The sequence below is a fragment of the Coregonus clupeaformis genome, chromosome 20 (assembly GCF_020615455.1).
Source record: "Coregonus clupeaformis isolate EN_2021a chromosome 20, ASM2061545v1, whole genome shotgun sequence".
In the NCBI taxonomy this organism is placed as follows: Eukaryota; Metazoa; Chordata; class Actinopteri; order Salmoniformes; family Salmonidae; genus Coregonus; species Coregonus clupeaformis.
In genome coordinates, this window is record NC_059211.1 from 40,985,045 (window position 1) to 41,003,000 (window position 17,956).

General features: G+C 43.9%; 1 protein-coding gene across 3 annotated transcripts in view; it reads left to right on the forward strand.

Annotated features, from left to right (window-relative positions):
- faf1 (Fas (TNFRSF6) associated factor 1) overlaps nucleotides 1-17,956 on the forward strand; it is a 79,063-nt gene that overhangs the window by 54,996 nt on the left and 6,111 nt on the right. For all 3 annotated transcript variants that reach the window (XM_041839327.2, XM_041839328.2, XM_041839329.2), the window contains exons 14-18: nucleotides 2,949-3,085; nucleotides 3,303-3,391; nucleotides 6,880-6,960; nucleotides 7,249-7,326; nucleotides 12,532-12,747. In XM_041839327.2, the coding sequence (XP_041695261.1) occupies nucleotides 2,949-3,085; nucleotides 3,303-3,391; nucleotides 6,880-6,960; nucleotides 7,249-7,326; nucleotides 12,532-12,747 (601 nt within the window). The remainder of the gene's footprint in view (nucleotides 1-2,948; nucleotides 3,086-3,302; nucleotides 3,392-6,879; nucleotides 6,961-7,248; nucleotides 7,327-12,531; nucleotides 12,748-17,956) is intronic.

The following is a 17,956-nucleotide window of genomic DNA, read 5'->3' on the forward strand; positions in this document are numbered from 1 at the left end:
CAATGGAGGGTCAGTTAGAAATGAAGCTCCCATGAAGTCTGCCTTGCCTGGGAGAACATCTCTATTGCCCCAAGGCTGAGGGAGCTCATGACATGGCATCCTTATCAACCCAACTTCATCTTTCCGCCATAACAATTCACAACAGTTAGTTTCACAGCTAATTCACAGCTAATTCCATTATTTCCACCAATGTTCTGCCTGTCCCAGTATGTGACTCCCTGCACTAGCAATACCCAACTACGCTCTCAAGCCTTCAACTCCTGACCCCAAAGCCAGGCTTGCCCCTCCCTGGCCATGCTCTCCTCCCCTAGCCAAGGGCAAGAATGGGGCAGTGGCCCAGGTGTGATTTGTCTGCTGTGGGGAGCATGGAGGAGGAGAGAGGGCCAGTAACCAGATGGAGGTTTGATTGGAGCCCAGCAGCAGCCTCTTGCTCCGGGGCAGGCCCCAGCTTTTCCTTCCACTAGACTTCAGGGCTAAGCCCACCCCCTGGTAGGAGGCGTTTAAGAAAGACTGGGGGGAGAGGCTCAGACACTGACCTTCCCTCATTCCGCACCCTTTCTCCCTTTTGGTTCTTGCTTTTTCCCCCAGCTGAGCCTTTTTATTGCAGATTAAAGGCAGGCAACATCTGGAGCTTTTCATAATGTGCACTGCTACTTGCTCGAACGCACGTACGTACACACACACACACACGTTTTTCCCACATTCTCACGCTCTTAGGTTGATCCTGAGTGACTGGTGATTGGCATGAGTCACAGTGGCTATTAAGAAGGTATTCTACGAGTCACAGTGGCTATTAAGAAGGTATTCTACGAGTCACAGGGGCTTTGAAGAAGGTATTCTAACTCATAGGGCCTCATAGCGGTTCCTCTTTAGTTAAGTGAATAATTATGCATAAAACCATACCTGTTGAATACGTGCCAATGTAATTGTTGCCCATGGGAAAATGTATCTGAAATACTACAGACACTGAACCTCATGCACAGCAAATATTTAACTTATTTATGAATAAATATACTCTACATCTTTCAGATAGTTGTTAGCTTTTGATTCCATGCTTTTGCGTTTGACTACCCACTTTCATACCACGTCTCATCTATTTAAATTTATCATACGGTGCTGTACCGATCAAGAATGGTATTGAACTCCTCATAATTGAACACATTACCAGTGAAAGGGTGTCATGCACTCATCTGACTTGTTCAGAAGCACTGTGTATTCAAAACATGTCTGCACAGAAACGATCTGTGTTTTCTGTGAGTAGCATCCGGTCCCTATTCCACGTGATTGACTAAAGCACACCTGAGAGTTTGTTGTATGCTCACTGGAGTGTATGTAAGGTTGCAGCAGTCTCTCAACATCTCATGCGTGACTTTGATGTAAAGAAGTGAACCTGACAGTCCAGGGAAACATTAACACTTTGCCGTGTGGAGAGGAAGAGAGTGAGCTGAATTAGAAGCTGTCACTCTCATTACCAAACCAACCATGGCCTGATATTCAAGCACCAGGTGTTTCCAGTAGTTAGAAAAAAATAACTCCCTTAAGGATGTTGTGAGAAGCAAAGCTATACATTCTTTAAGATATGTTATGGCTGAAAGAGACTGCAATGAACCGCCCACCTTATTCCTTGGTTAAATTTTTACTTCCTGCGCTTCAGCGACATGATTTTCACCCTTCATTTGTGATGCTGTGTCAGTACTTGTTATTGTGCACCATAAACAGGTTGATGTTTATTGTCATGAATCTTGCCCTGGAGGCAGAACTGAGTGATTTCCGCTAGACGGGCCAGCTGCAAAGTCAAAATTGTCTGTATCGTAAAAATTTGTGCAAACAAAAATGAGATATTTGGTCTTAATTTAAGGTTAGTGTTAGGCATTAGGGTTACTGTAGCAATGTGGTTAGGGTTAGGTTCAAAACCAGATTGTATGACTTTGTAGCTGTGCCAGCTAGTGACCACTCTGCGGAGCTGCCTCCAGTACGAGTCATCCCAATAAATGCCGACCTGCGCGTCATATGTAGAAACATTTCTGCTCTTTAGGGTTACTCCTGAGTTAGTAAAAAGATTAAGCAGAAGGCTATGTATGGTAGGTGTAAGAGAAAGGTGTATTGTGTTGGCTTGGCTGATTTACGTAGTTGGTTCCTTGAAACAGTGTTTCAATGTGTTGGGTTGACTCCTAAGGGACAGGGCTTGGACATCATCTTAACCTCACTGTGTCATGGGGAGAACCCCTCCTTAACCACAGCAGAATGGACAAAAAGACTGGTCAGCCACATTGTCAGAATCCGTGATCAACTACATGAGCTATTTGGTGTTGATTTTGGGTAAGTGTAATGTTGGGTTTAAGGATTGTGGTTGATATTACCTTGTTTCTCCTGGAATGCTGATGGAGATTGGTGCTCATGCTTCCCATGGTTAAGCATTGAGTTGACGCTGTTCCATCTCATAGTTTGAAAAGTAATGCAACTAGCACTCTCAACTTTGAATTCATGATTAATGAGTAGCTGCCCCGCCCAGACCAATCACTCCATCCCTCTCCCCTCTGACCTCATCCTCCACCCATTTCATTACTCCTCTATTTTACCAGCCAGTTATTAAAGTGGATCTTATTAAAAGGCGAGCAAAAAAGCTAATCTATATTTGCATTGTCTATAGCAATTCATTAATATTATGACATTTACAGTGAGCTCTGAGGGCCTGCCTGCTACCCTTTTCCTTCTAGTGAAATGTTAATTTAAAGTTCTGTCTTTGTAATGGAATAAGAAATCCTCTCTGCCCTATCAATTCATCACATGCGGTGGGGAATACTAATTTGTCTACCAGGCCTATTTAGACAGGGACGTTTCCTGGAAGAAAAGGCAGAATTGGTTTTAAAGTCCTTAATGCTATGAGCTGTGTACCTCTCAAGTGCTGTTCATGTGAAAAATGTCCGTCCTGTCTTTTCCTTTCCCAGACTACTCACCATTTGCACGAGGCATTTTGGCAGTGTGGTGGCACAGACGATTCGGACGTACAAGACTGATCAGTTCCCCCTGCTCCTTATTGTCATGGGAAAGAGGACATCAAATGAAGTTTTAAATGTTATTCAAGGTAAAGACTCAACAATATCGATGGGTTGAATATTTGTAATGTTCTGGTTAAAAGGAGGGGTTTATAAAGCTATAGTTAACTATAGCTATAATTTAGCCATTTACTTTGTCATCCTTCTATAATGATAAAATAATAAAGTATTTGTTTCAATGGGGGCAAAAAATCCCAAAAAGTATTTTCTCATTTCTTATGTCTTGTTTTATATTATTCTTTGAAGGCAACACGACAGTGGATGAGTTGATGATGAGGCTAATGGGTGCGATGGAAATCTTCACAGCTCAGCAACAAGAGGACATCAAGGATGAGGTACAGATGAGAGGAACTCTGAAAGCACACAGAGGAACAGAGTCTTTAAGGGGGAGTAGATGTTTGAAATGTAAGCCATGATTAGGCCATGGCCACTGAAATATACCGTGATTTGTTTAATCACAGGAGGCCAAGAGGGAGCCAATTATTGTGCCATTTCAGCCGTTCTCATAGAATTATGCCATAGTTTGTCTGGGAGCTAAATGGGGACATGCGGAGACAAATCGGAATGCATTGTGACTACCACCAGCTCCACTTAGGGCCAAGGCTAGGAACATGCATCTGAGAGGCCCTTTGTCTGGGGCAGGGGGGCGAATCACAATTAATTTCCCTCCCATTTAGTTTTAGTTTACTGTACCTAAGGTCTTCACAATGGGAGCAGGATACAAACTGTTCTCTTTTTCACTCTTCTCTGTCTATTGCCACTTTAATCCAATAGAAACTCGACAAATTCCAAGCTCCACTCTGAGAAGAAAGCAGTGAAACAGAGTAGGTATTCGTTCATGTGAGGACAGGAATCTGGGGACAGTATGGCAGGGGTCCCTCTGTGTCAGACATTTACCTGACCTCATGAACGCTGTCTTTTATGTGTCGAAATGGATGGATTTAACCATTGTCCCTCTTTAGCAGGTATTTACTCAACATCAAATAAACAAAGAACGGCATTCTAGTTTTGTCTGACCCTTTAAACAGGTAGTCCCCCTCAGCTGACTACACTAGACCATGTTGTCTCAGGCATACAGTTCTTGTTGTTAGTGAATACAGATGACTCCATGCCATGTTTCTTTGTACTGTTTAAACCTCTCATTAATCAGCAGTCTGGAAGAGATTAAGTGGGAAGACGACGTGTCATCAGGCTCAGACCAATGTGCTCAATACTTAGCGTCAACTTGTCAGTGGGAGATGACTGACTACCAGGACACATTCTCTCTCACCGACTTATCTTTAGACCTTTCACTCTTGTTGATGGGATAGACATTTAAAGAAAGTAAAAGTCACAAAGTGGTTACTGTCTCTGAGATGAAAGGCATCTGCAGCAGCGTGTTTTAGTAGATTAAAACCTGAGATAGTCTCATTTTCCTCAGCACTAGGCCTTGGTGGTTGCCTGTCTTTCTCAAAGTCGCGTGATATGAGGAATGTGTTAGTTAGGCTCCAACTGTGTTATCGTAACAATACTAGTTTAGTGACCTTTCAGTGGTTGATTAGTTTAGTTACAGCATGTCGTCATGGGAATTGTGAGACATTTAGTGTTATTTTGCTCACAGCCGGAGGGGTAACTGTAGGTGAGCCGATGAGTGTTGACACTTCTCAGTCTGTAACTGGGATTCCCATTAGGTTCTCATTGGATGCCTACCCTTTCAGAAAAAATCATTAAGACCAATAAGCAACAAGAACTGTGTACACTATGGTTACATGTCACCAAGCTGTTGGTCTTGTGTGACCAGGCTGGATGCTACAGCACCAAGCTCAGAGCATTTAGAGAAGTTGAGTGACAGGTTTTCATGGGGAGAAGCTCTGTTGGTTGCCTTGCTATTGTTTTCATAGATGCAAAGCAAATATGACAGCTTTTGCTGTCAACAGAAATACTGTTACTCAGTTAACATACCATGCAATTTGATTCTTAATGACTTTTCAATTTGACATATTTCAAATGTTTCTGTTCATGACAAGAAGTATATTATTTTCTGGCACCTTGACAAGCGATCTGGCTCCATAAAGGTCACTGGTTGTGTTAATTACACAGGCCTGTCGGGATTGATGGAAATGTGAAGTGATAATGTCACAAATCAGGAGAACAAATGATCATGAGTGGGTAATGTACCAGTGATTCATAACCACAGGAATCTGCAACCACATCCTGTAAATGCCAGACCATATACATCTTTGCTGTGAAGTGAAGTGAACTCGTCACTCCTTGTGCTCACCGACCGCCTCTCATTCATTGGAAAGAGTTATCATATTAGCTAAATCACCTCACTACGTGTACAGTCTCATAGATATTTAAATAGAATTGTTTGGCCCCTTGGCCCCCTTATATTAGTCGAATGCCTTGGGTCAGATTTATGTACCGCATGTCAGTAATCAGTCATAATTTGGACTTGAGAGTTCAAGCAGAGGACTCCTAAGGCTAGGGGTGTTGGTGTACTCTGAGTCACCCTTCAGTACAGGTCACTCAGAAGAATTCAGGTTCACCCCAGGAAGACTAGCTGTAGCCATTGGTGTCGGCTAATGGGGATCCCAAAATAAATCTAAACCTCAGCCCCTCTATGCTGACCTGATGTTCCCACATTGCCACAGCCCCCGCTACCCCAGACTGCTCTGAGCTCACACCTACTCACTGTCTGAGGCTGTCCTGCTCTGCTGGCCCATTCGTCTGAGGACAGACCCAGACATCTACCAACATCACACTCGCATTCCTCACTGACTGACTGACATGCCTGGGAGGTGGACAGACTGCAGCAGAACCAAAAAGTTACTTTCACATAGATTTGAACAAACTTGACTGCTCCAGCCACGCCTGGATTGTCTGTTTAGTTAGTTATGGACTGTGCATCATCAGCAGGAAATACCTGGCTGTTAGAATCTGTTCCATACTTTTTAGTTTATTCCTTTGATCTCGTTTAATACCAGATAAAGGCTACATAAGTAGTTGGAAACTGTATTGTATGGTATCACTTCAATACCCAGTAAATGATTGAAGAAAGGTACCTGTCCATAATGTGTGTTATGGATAGTAAAAGCAACGTTTGTTTGTTTCACGATATTTCATCAAAGGGGATGAGCACAATACAGAACATTATACTTTATAGTAACTGTTATTGCGTGACTGCAGGGCAAATGCACTTACGATAAGTGACCCTTTATTCTTTTGTCCTCAACCATGCTACTACAGTGTCTGTTCAGCGACCAATATGATTTAGGATAATGTATCCTTTTCATTCTCAGGCTTCAATGCAAGAATTGACCACTCCCCCTGCCCTGCGCACAAACCCCACATATCACAATAGCTTCACCTTTTCACGTCATTGGCACAAAGTCCAGGGTTCAGAAAAGAAAATGTAGTCTCCCAGGCTCCAAAACAAATGCCATTGATGACACAATGGAAACAGTTCTTTCTCCCTGCTTTAGAAAGCCTCTTACACACAGCACGTAGAAAGGCAGTCGTCTGCCTCTGTACAAACAGAAAAGAGGCTTCAGGTCTGTTAAGGAAGTCAAGGCCCGGATGGATTCCCTTCTCCCACATTATACTCTTTCAAGCCTTGTCTGGCTAAACCACACAAAACATTCAGTTCTCTCATTCTACTCCACTTCCTGCTGCTCAGCTGCCAGGTATCACAACTATTCAGCACAGCACAATATAACATGTGGCAGAGGAAGAAAGCAACTGTTTTTACTTTAACTACTTCTATTGTTATTGGCGTTATAGGTTACATCATAACTTGAGGGTATTTGTCTTCTCTTCTAACGTGGTCTCTTTCTCTATCCAGGATGAACGTGAAGCCAGGGAAATGGTGAAGAGGGAGCAGGATGAGGCTTACCAACTGTCTTTAGAGGCTGACCGTAAAAAGGTTGGTCATCAACTACAACACAATGGCATGGATCCATTCTCATCAGATAGATGTTAGAGGGTTTTTAGCATACGTTTTAGCATCAACCTCAAGTGAAACATTAAACAGAGCACAACTTTAAAGGGGATACCCTTCTATAATCATGTTATGATTGTGGCGATTACTATGTGTTGTAAATGGTTATTGTGAAACCACCCTGTAAACAGTCGCACGGTTGATTGTTTGATCACTGTTCATAATGGTTTGATGTCGAATGGGTGGATGAATAAAAATATATTTCTGTTTCAGAGAGAAGCACAGGAGAGAGAGCAGGCAGAACAGCTTCGCATGCAACAGATCCAGAAAGAAGCAGATGATGAGAAAGAGGTGAGAACATTAACCTCATTATTTCATATCACATAATGTTGTTTAGAGTTACAATCATTTCCTACTTAAATAACTGAAAGCACGTGTTCACTTTGTTAGATTTTAATAACATACAGTATATATACACTACATGACCAAAAGTATGTGGACACCTGCTTGTCGAACATCTCATTCCAAAATCATGGGCATTAATATGGGGTTGGTCCCACCTTTGCTGCTATAACAGCCTCCACTCGACTGGGAAAGCTTTCCACGAGATGTTGGAACATTGTTGCGGGGGCTTCCATTCAGCCACGAGCATTTGTGAGGTCGGGTACTGATGTTGGACAATTAGGCCTGGCTCGCAGTCGGTGTTCCAATTCATCCCAAAGGTGTACGATGGGGTTGAGGTCAGGGCTCTGAGCAGGCCAGTCAAGTTCTTCCACACCGATCTCGACAAATCATTTCTGTATGGACCTCGCTATGTGCATGGGGCATTGTCATGCTGAAACAGTAAAGGGCCTTCCCCAAACTGTTGCCACAAAGTTGAAAGCACAGAATCGTCTAGAATGTCACTGTATGCTGTAGCGTTAAGATTTCCCTTCATTGGAACTAAGGGGCCTAGCCCGAACCATAACAAACAGCCCCAGACCATTATTCCTCCTCCACCAAACTTTACTGTTTGCACTATGCGTTGGGGCAGGTAGCATTCTCCCGGCATCCGCCAAACCTAGATTCGTCCGTCGGACTGCCAGATGGTGAAGCGAACGCCTTTCCACTGCTCCAGAGTCCAATGGTGGTGAGCTTTACACCACTCCAGCCGATGCTTGGCATTACGCATGGTTATCTTAGGCTAGTGTGCGGCTGCTCGGCCATGGATGCCTATTTCATGAAGCTCCCGACAAACAGTTCTTGTGCTGACGTTGCTTCCAGTAGCAGTTTGGAACTCAGTAGTGAGTGTTGCAACCGAGGACAGGCGATTTTTACACGGTACGCGCTTCAGCACTTGTGTGGCCTATCACTTCGAGTCTGAGCCGTTGTTGCACCTAGACATTTCCACTTCACAATAACAGCACTTACAGTTGACCAGGGCAGCTCTAGCAGGGCAGGAATTTGACGAACTGACTTGTTGGAAAGGTGGCATCCTATGACGGTGCCACATTGAAAGTCACTAAGCATTTCAGTAAGACCATTCTACTTTTTTGTCTATGGAGATTGCATGGCAGTGGGCTCAATTTTTATACACCTGTCAGCAATGGGTGTGGCTGAAATAGCCGAATCCACTAATTTGAAGGGGTGTCCACATACTTTTGTATAGTTTATTTGAGTCTGTTTCTTGCTGCATGTCCATATGTTGTTTGTGGAGTGTATGCTAACATGTGATCCCCATGGTGGAGGCAGCGAGACAGAGGAACATGTACTAGTCTCTTGTGTGTACAGTAAGCCCTATCCCTGTTAAGCTTGACATACAGAGATGTTATTGTCCTGTTTAAATGCCATACAACACACAAGCTCATATTGAAACCAAGTGAACAAAAGGGGCAGCACAAAGCACGGTCGGACAAAGAAAAACAATTATGGCAGTGGGAACGCAGTGGTGGATGCTGTAGATATAGCTCCTTTTAGCCAGCTGATTGGCTATTTACTCAGCAGCAAACTCCACAGACAGCAGGGATCAGGTGAACCAGCTAGCTGAGATGATTTGTCACATTAGTTAAACAGCCCCGGACAAAAGCCCTTTCTTTCCGGTCTTAATTATATCACTGTAGTCCTCTAGCCCGTTGCCATGGTTTCCTCTCCGCCAACCGACCCTGCTTGTATGCAACAGTGTAGATATTCAGAAACATGATACCCAACAATGGCCCCTCTGTTGTTTACATCCAGTATATGCCACGTCGTTTTCCTTTACCTCAGACAGGTTTACCTTATTGTGGCCCTAAAGGCTAAAGCAGGGGCAAACACATACATCATCTAGTCATTGACCTGACTTGTGTGTGACTGTATCAGGTGTATTTTCACCTGGTCAACTGTGTTTCACGTGTCTGGTTGTGTGTCTTCCTGGTCAAGTGTGAGGCAGGCAGGAGGCCCTGTGGTGTGTTTAATGATGAGAGTGGAGACTGAGAGAGACTGGTGGATTCAGTAATGAAGCCTCAAGGACAAGAGGGGCCCAACTCCCCACAACAGGAGAGACACACCAACAACCTGGAGGAAGACCACTAGTTATAAACCACAGACGCACATCAACACATATTATACCACAACCATAATCACATACAGGGATGAGGTAAAGGGTGTTTTGTGTGTGTATGACAGGCTTTCACAGGTTGTACATCTTCACAGATTACATCTAGATTTACGTCACGCGTTTTACATACAGTTTGTACCTATATCAGAACTTCATGACTCATCACACAACTGTAACTGGCACTGGAACCTCACTCAGATGTATTTCTAGAGTTCAAACCACAGATCTAGTTCCAGTTCGTTTCGCTCGTTCACCCACTACTACTGCTGTGGGTTGTCAGGTAGAAGGTTGGGAGATAATAAGCGGAGCCGGTGTGTCTTTATGGCGTGTGGAGGAAGGATAACAGCTGTCCCAACCATTCAGAGTTGTGCTGCTTATCCCTGGCTGCTCCAACGCCTCATTTCTCTGACATTGTGTGTGAGTAAACAAGGCAGCATGGTGTCCCACACCTGCAGTCCAGCCAAGCACCCACCCCACCCACCCACTCAGCCGCCCTGGACTACACACTGTCTGTACCCACAGAACAGACCTCAAGTCTGCCTCACGTCTCCGGCTGTCTGCCCTGCACCACCCGTCACAATGCCCAGCAGGCAGCAGGGAAACAAACCGCACAGTAGACCCACGAGTACAAGGGGGAATGCATTCTGTGATTTTGTGTCTTTGTGTGGAGAGGGAGATGAAAGGAAGAGGTAGGCAGAGGGGGGAGTGGTGATGTCATTATTTACCGGTACCAGGGGCCTCATGGTGCTCCTGTCAGGTGCGCACACTGCCCCTCCTCCCTGCCCCCTCCTGTGGTGGTGTTTGTTTTTTGCGGTGAGTGATGATGCTCCTGAGTGTTCTTTGTGCGGAGCAGGCCGTAAGTGAGGCGTGTACTCTGTGGCTTTCGAGACGCCACAGTGCAGTGTGCTGCAGCGGGGCCCTGGGGGGCCCTTTACCAGGCCCCTACCTGGGGAGCGCCTCCGGCACGCGCCCACTCAAAGCCTGGAGCTGCTAATGAGCTACTGTTGTACACTTTTATGAAATATAATTGCATTATGGTTGGTAAATAAAGCTGCCGTGTGTTGTCACAGCATATGCTACCCTCTGTCAAAACAGGAACAACAAGCTGGAGGGAAAGAGCCCTTGTGGGAGCAGCAGGTCCTGCTCTGTAACACTGGAGACCTGATTAATTTCCATGCTGTTGATGAGGCGACCCTATTTGTTCGGGCCGTTATCTAATCTACCCCGGCACGAGTTGGCGCCGTACTGTATGTCTTTATGAATGAGATGCAAAGACTAGTCTACAGTGGCTTGCGAAAGTATTCACCCCCCTTGGCATTTTTCCTATTTTGTTGCCTTACAACCTGGAATTAAAATAGATTTTTGGGGGGTTTGTATTTGATTTACACAACATGCCTACCACTTTGAAGATGCCAAATAATTTTTTGGGTGAAACAAACAATAAATAAGTTAAAAAAACAGAACTTGAGCGTGCATAACTATTCACTATGTCTCTATAACCTCTATAATCTAGCCACTGGGATTTTTGCCCATTCTTCAAGGCAAAACTGCTCCAGCTCCTTCAAGTTGGATGGGTTCCGCTGGTGTACAGCAATCTTTAAGTCATACCACAGATTCTCAATTGGATTGAGGTCTGGCCATTCCAAGACATTTAAATGTTTATCCTTAACCACTCGAGTGTTGCTTTAGCAGTATGCTTAGGGTCATTGTCCTGCTGGAAGGTGAACCGCCGTCCCAGTCTCAAATCTCTGGAAGAATGAAACAGGTTTCCCTCAAGAATTTCCCTGTATTTAGCGCCATCCATCATTCCTTCAATTCTGACCTGTTTCCCAGTCCCTGCAGATGGAAAAACATCCCCACAGCATGATGCTGCCACCACCATTTGCGCCAGACATAGCGTTTTCCTTGATGGCCAAAAAGCTCAATTTTAGAGTACCTTCTTCCATATGTTTTGGGAGTCTCCGACATGCCTTTTGGCGAACACCAAACGTGTTTGCTTATTTTTTTCTTTAAGCAATGGCGCTTTTCTGGCCACTCTTCCATAAAGCCCAGCTCTGTGGAGTGTATGGCTTAAAGTGGTCCTATGGACAGATACTCCAATCTCCGCTGTGGAGCTTTGCAGCTCCTTCAGGGTTATCTTTGGTCTCTTTGTTGCCTCTCTGATTAATGCCCTCCTTGCCTGGTCCGTGAGTTTTGGTGGGCGGCCCTCTCTTGGCAGGTTTGTTGTGGTGCCATATTCTTTCCATTTTTAAATAATGGATTTAATGGTGCTCCGTGGGATGTTCAAAGTTTCTGTTATTTTTTTTTATAACCCAACCCTGATCTGTACTTCTCCACAACTTTGTCCCTGACCTGTTTGGAGAGCTCCTTGGTCTTCATGGTGCCGCTTGCTTGGTGGTGCCCCTTGCTTAGTGGTGTTGCAGACTCTGGGGCCTTTCAGATCAGGTGTTTAAATACTGAGATCATGTGACAGATCATGTGACACTTAGATTGCACACAGGTGGACTTTATTTAACTAATTTTGTGACTTCTGAAGGTAATTGGTTGCACCAGATCTTATTTATGAGTTTCATAGCAAAGGGGGTGAATACATATGCTTTTCCGTTATTTATTTGTTAGAATTTCACTTCACCAATTTGGACTATTTTGTGTATGTCCATTACATGAAATCCAAATAAAAATCCATTTAAATTACAGGTTGTAAAGCAACAAAATAGGAAAATAGCCAAGGGGGATGAATTATTTTGCAAGGCACTGTACATGTTTTGGAAGAAGAGGCCAGAGGAATTGATGCCTTATAAATAGTAGTTTTAAAGTTCCCCTTTCTACCACAGTTTATTGTTCCGTGAAACAAAGTGAATCCATGTCATTAATGTCGGTGTAAGCAAATAAATCACACTAACAAGTAATTGTCCAACTGTGAATTATCAACCCCTTCTCTACCGAACACTATGATATTTTTGTCCCTCCTCTTTGTTCAGGCCATCCGCCTCTCATTGGAGCATGCCCTGCCCCCAGAGCCTGCAGAGGAGGGAGGAGAGCCAATTAGCAAGCTGCGTATCCGAACTCCCAGTGGAGAGTTCCTGGTGCGGCGCTTCCTGGGCAGCACCAAGCTGCAGGTCCTCTTTGACTTTGTGGCCTCCAAGGGCTACCCCTGGGATGACTTCAAACTGCTCACCACCTTCCCCCGCAGAAACGTGAGTATTTAAATTTTTAGGCATATCCAAAGCGACTTACAGTAGTGAGTGCATACATTTTCATACTTTTTTCGTACTGGTCCCACGCGGGAATTGAACCCACAACCCTGGCATTGCAAGCGCCATGCTCTACCAACTGAGCTACACGGGACCACAGTGTGTTACGACTGTTCCTGCTGAGTACAGCCTTCACACACTGCAGTTCACACAGCTCAGACACAAAGCACAGCTCATGCACATACATCAATTCCGAGAGGCTTTTTATTAGGGACGTAACGATTCACCGATATGCATCGGTCCCCGATACAAATGTTTAAGATTACAAGTGCATCGGACCACAAACCAATTGAAATGTAGCATGCATTGATCAGAAAATCTTTTTTTTTTATGTATATACACTACCGTTCAAAAGTTTGGGTTCACTTAGAAATTCCATGTTTTTGAAAGAAAAGCAATTTTTTTGTCCATTAAAATAACATAAAATTGATCAAAAATACAGTGTAGACATTGTTCATGTTGTAAATGGCTATTGTAGCTGGAAACGGCTGATTTTTTTATGGAATATCTACATAGGCGTGCAGAGGCTCATTATCAGCAACCATCAGTACTGTGTTCCAATTGAGTATCTGGAGCATCAGCAATTGTGGGTTCGAATACAGGCTCAAAATGGCCAGAAACAAATAACTTTCTTCTGAAACACGTCAGTCTATTCTTGTTCTGAGAAATTAAGGCTATTCCATGCGAGAAATTGCCAAGAAACTGAAGATCACGTACAATGCTTTGTACTACTCCCTTCACAGAACAGCGCAAACTGGCTCTAACCACAATAGAAAGAGGAGTGGGAGGCCCCGGTGCACAACTGAGCAAGAGGACAAATACATTAGTGTCTAGTTTGAGAAACAGACGCCTCAGGTCCTCAACTAGCAGCTTCATTAAATAGTACCCGCAAAACACCAGTCTCAAGGCGAGGCGAGGCGAGGCGACTCCGAGATGCTGACCTTCTAGGCAGAGTTGCAAAGAAACAGCCATATCTCAGACTGGCCAATAAAAAGAAAAGATTAAGATGGGCAAAAGAACACAGACACTGGATAGAGGATGATTGGGAAAGTGTTATGGACAGACGAATCGAAGTTTGAGGTGTTCGGATCACAAAGAATAACATTTTTTTGGAGACGCTGACCAAATTAAAAGATGCTGGAGGAGTGCTTGATGCCATCTGTCAAGCATGGTGGAGGCAATGTGATGGTCTGGGGGTGCTTTGGTGGTGGTAAAGTGGGAGATTTGTACAGGGTAAAAGGGATCTTGAAGAAGGCTATCACTCCCTTTTGCAATGCCATGCCATACCCTGTGGACAGCGCTTGATTGGAGCCAATTTCCTACTACAACAGGACAATGACCCAAAGCACAGCTACAAACTATGCAAGAACTATTTAGGGAAGAAGCAGTCAGCTGGTATTCTGTCTATAATGGAGTGGCCAGCACAGTCACCGGATCTCAACCCTATTGAGCTGTTGTGGGAACAGCTTGACCGTATGGTACATAAGAAGTGCCCATCAAGCCTATCCAACTTGTGGGATGTGCTTCAGGAAGCATGGGGTGAAATCTCTTCAGATTACCTCAACAAATTGACAACTAGAATGCCAAAGGTCTGCAAGGCTTTAATTGCTGCAAATGGAGGATTATTTGACGAAAGCACAGTTTGAAGGACACAATTATTATTTCAATTAAAAATCATTATTTCTAACCTTGTCAATAACTACATTTCCTATGCACTTTGCTATATTTCCTATTCTAACTCATTTCATGTATGTTTTCATGGAAAACAAGGACATTTCGAAGTGACTCCAAACTTTTGAACGGTAGTGTATATTACGTTCTTTCTAACTTCCGAAAATAACTCATATTTTGTGACAACTGATGCATCCTCTCCTTTCGTGTCAAACTGCATGTAGGCCTAACTGTGTTGACAGTCATTGATCTACAAATCATTTTGCATGCAGAACAACCCCAGGCAATATCAGTAGCCTAGCCTAGTCAAACTGAGCACTGTGCCCAGCTTCGCACACTGACCAACGCGAGGTAGGCGGCCTGTTCTTGATCTTGCACATCTGCGCGTCACCTTCAGCATTCAAATGCTAAAATGGCTTGCGTGATATTAGGCTTTATTAGTTGAGTAACAACCTATGTAATTTGCTAGGTTATCTATGCGCTGTTGAAAATTGTGTTTTTCCAGAATAAAAGTTAGATACCGGAGACAAAAAACAGGCTGCATTGCACCCCCTAATCTGATAGTGGTAGTGGGGTGGTAGATGCCTAGTCTCCCTTATATTATAACAATAATTAGGTGGGTGCTTACATTTGTCCTATTTCACACATATACAAGTGTGTATTATACACGTGTGAATTGGACATTTAGTTTTTTTGCATATCCCACTCCCTGAGACACCCTCGGAGAGTGGGGTAACGGCCAGGGATCAGACATTATTGACGACGATCCTGGAGCAATTAGGGTTAAGTGCCTTGCTGAAGGGCACATGGACAGATTTTTCACCTAGTCGGCTCGGGGATTCGAACCAGCGACCACCACCCAAAGGACATCCAGCCAACTTGACACAACTGTGGGAAGCATTGGAGTCAACATGGACCAGCATCCCTGTGGAATGGTTTTGACACCTTGTAGAGTCATGCTCCGACGAATTGAGGCTGTTTCTGAGGGCAAAATGGGGGGGGGGGGGCAACTCAATATTAGGAAGGTGTTCCTAATATTTCGTATACTCAGTGTACAATCATTTACACACACACACCAAACACAGACAGAAGTCAGCTCAGAGGCCCAGGTCATGAGCTCCATCAGCAGCAACAAATGTTAGTGCATCGTATCGCATTGAACCGAATCGCATTGATTTGTTCTCTAATCACACCGAATCATTTCTAACTAAAACGGATCGTTCCTGTATTGTATCGGAGTCTTTGTATCTAGATATGTATCGAATCATCTTGAACAGGAAAGATGCACATCCCTACTTTTATAAGTCTATAACTAATGACCATTATTTAACTCTACAGTATGTTTAGCTTTCTTTGCTCAGTACCTCTAGTTCGCTAACTATAGATACTAAGCAGTGATCATAAACTCAGCAGCCTGCTCAGTGGTCCTGATTTGTAATGTAACATCTCTGCAGGAGAAATCCACAGTAATAATTGGCTCACCCCTGCAAGTGGCTCGTTTGTTGCTCATCTCAATCCCCAGTGTCCAGAGAGTGTGACTATTCAGATAGTTAGAGGATTGCTGTATAATTAAAAGCCATGGTGGGCTAATGAGAAATGTATTTTTTTTGTGTGGGTGAGTGTGTTTTGACTTCTATCCACAAGTGCATTTATAATTTGGTGAATATTAATTAGGAGCCAGTACGTATGCACAAAAGAGCACTGGCTACTTAGGATACAGTCAACAGTATTCTCCTCGGTCGGTTCCTCTGCAGCCGCGGTGCACGGCGCTGCACCGACTGGAGTTCTCCTCCCAGTAATTAGAGCTGTTGGCCACGCTCTGCTCTGTGCTGTGGCAGGTAGCTAATGAGCACAATTTTAACTACCTGCTTAATTAGAGTGGTGGAAACAAAATGGGATTTCCATTAATCAAGGGGAGTGTGTGTGTGTGTGTGTGTGTGTGCAGGCCTGCCCAGACAGCCTGCCGTCCAGGTCTGTAGGGAACATGGGGGTACAAACACTTCTCTCTTGCTAACTCACACTCGCACACACACACTTATACACATGCGCACACTAGACACATACAGTACACAAACATTCACGCACATACAAATGCACACACACTCAGGTGGGCACACATGCGTTCATCTATTCAAGCATATACATGCCCTATTCACATCTTTTGCACACTTTAAAATCCAAGGATTCACAGTTTTGTCTTCAGAATTAGAGAAAGTAAACAAGTGTTTCAGGCAAAGATAAAAATGTCTTCATCTCCAATGAAATTCCAGTAGAGACGTGCGGCAGAGAGAGGAGAGTTTATGGGACTGTCCCAAATGGCACCCTGTTCTCTATAATATCATGCACTACTTTTGACCAGAGCCCTATGGGCCCTGGTCAAAAGTAGTTCACTACATAGAAAATAGGGTGCCATTTGGGACATCGCCTTGCAGAATGTGCCAGTGTGTTTGTGAATCTGAACAGTGCCCAGTCCGTCTAATCCTCCAGCTCTCCTCTCTAATTAAAAGGAGCCTCAATCTCCCCCCAAGACGCTCCCACTGTTGCTCTGCTCGGATTAGCGGATGCACCACTATTGCATTTGTGATACACCACAAATGTTTAAACTTCATCTCTCCTTCCTTCCCCTGCATGACAATTTAAGATAATTGCCAGCAATAAGAAAGCAATTAAGTGCAAGATGATTAAACAGATATAAAATAAAATGCATTGCTGACTTTATACTTTTGTTTCTTTGGCTGCTTGTTAGTTATTGGGGAAGTTAAATGTTTTGCTCTTTGCTTCAACATTTCTCTTCAAACGCACCAGAACCAGTATGTACTGTGTATGTGGTCTAGATGCTTAGTTGTTCCAGTCGTGAGTTAACTTAGTTCAGTCTACCCAACATGTTTTAGACCCCCAAACATTGTCTGCACAGGATATTTTTCTTCACGTTGTGATACTGTACTTTGTGCCAGGTTTTACCTTACCCTAATTGATGTTCCAGGTTTCTGAAAATGAAATGTTTGAACAGTACCAATGTGTAGAATGATTTAGTTAGAACTCTAGATTTAGGAAAAATAAACAATGAAATGATCCTTGTTTCCAACTGAACTAGACATCACATATGCACCACTTGGTTTATTTCAAGTCTGAAACAGTGAAATGCACAGGAAGAACAATTGCAGTTTATTGATATAGTCCCAAAATTCATACTCTTTCCCCAAAAGTCTTTCCACAATATCCTCTCCCACCTATATGACTACATGTGGGATATAGTTCCAAAGGTTCATGTAGGTTATAGCTCTGATTCCAGTAGCTCTTATCATTTTACATTTTTAGTCATTTAGCAGACGCTCTTATCCAGAGCGACTTACTGGAGCAATTAGGGTTTGGTGCCTTGCTCAAGGGCACATCAACAGATGTTTCACCTAGTTGGCTTGGGGATTCGAAACAGCGACCTTTCGGTTACTGACTCAACGCTCTTAACCGCTAGGCTACCTGC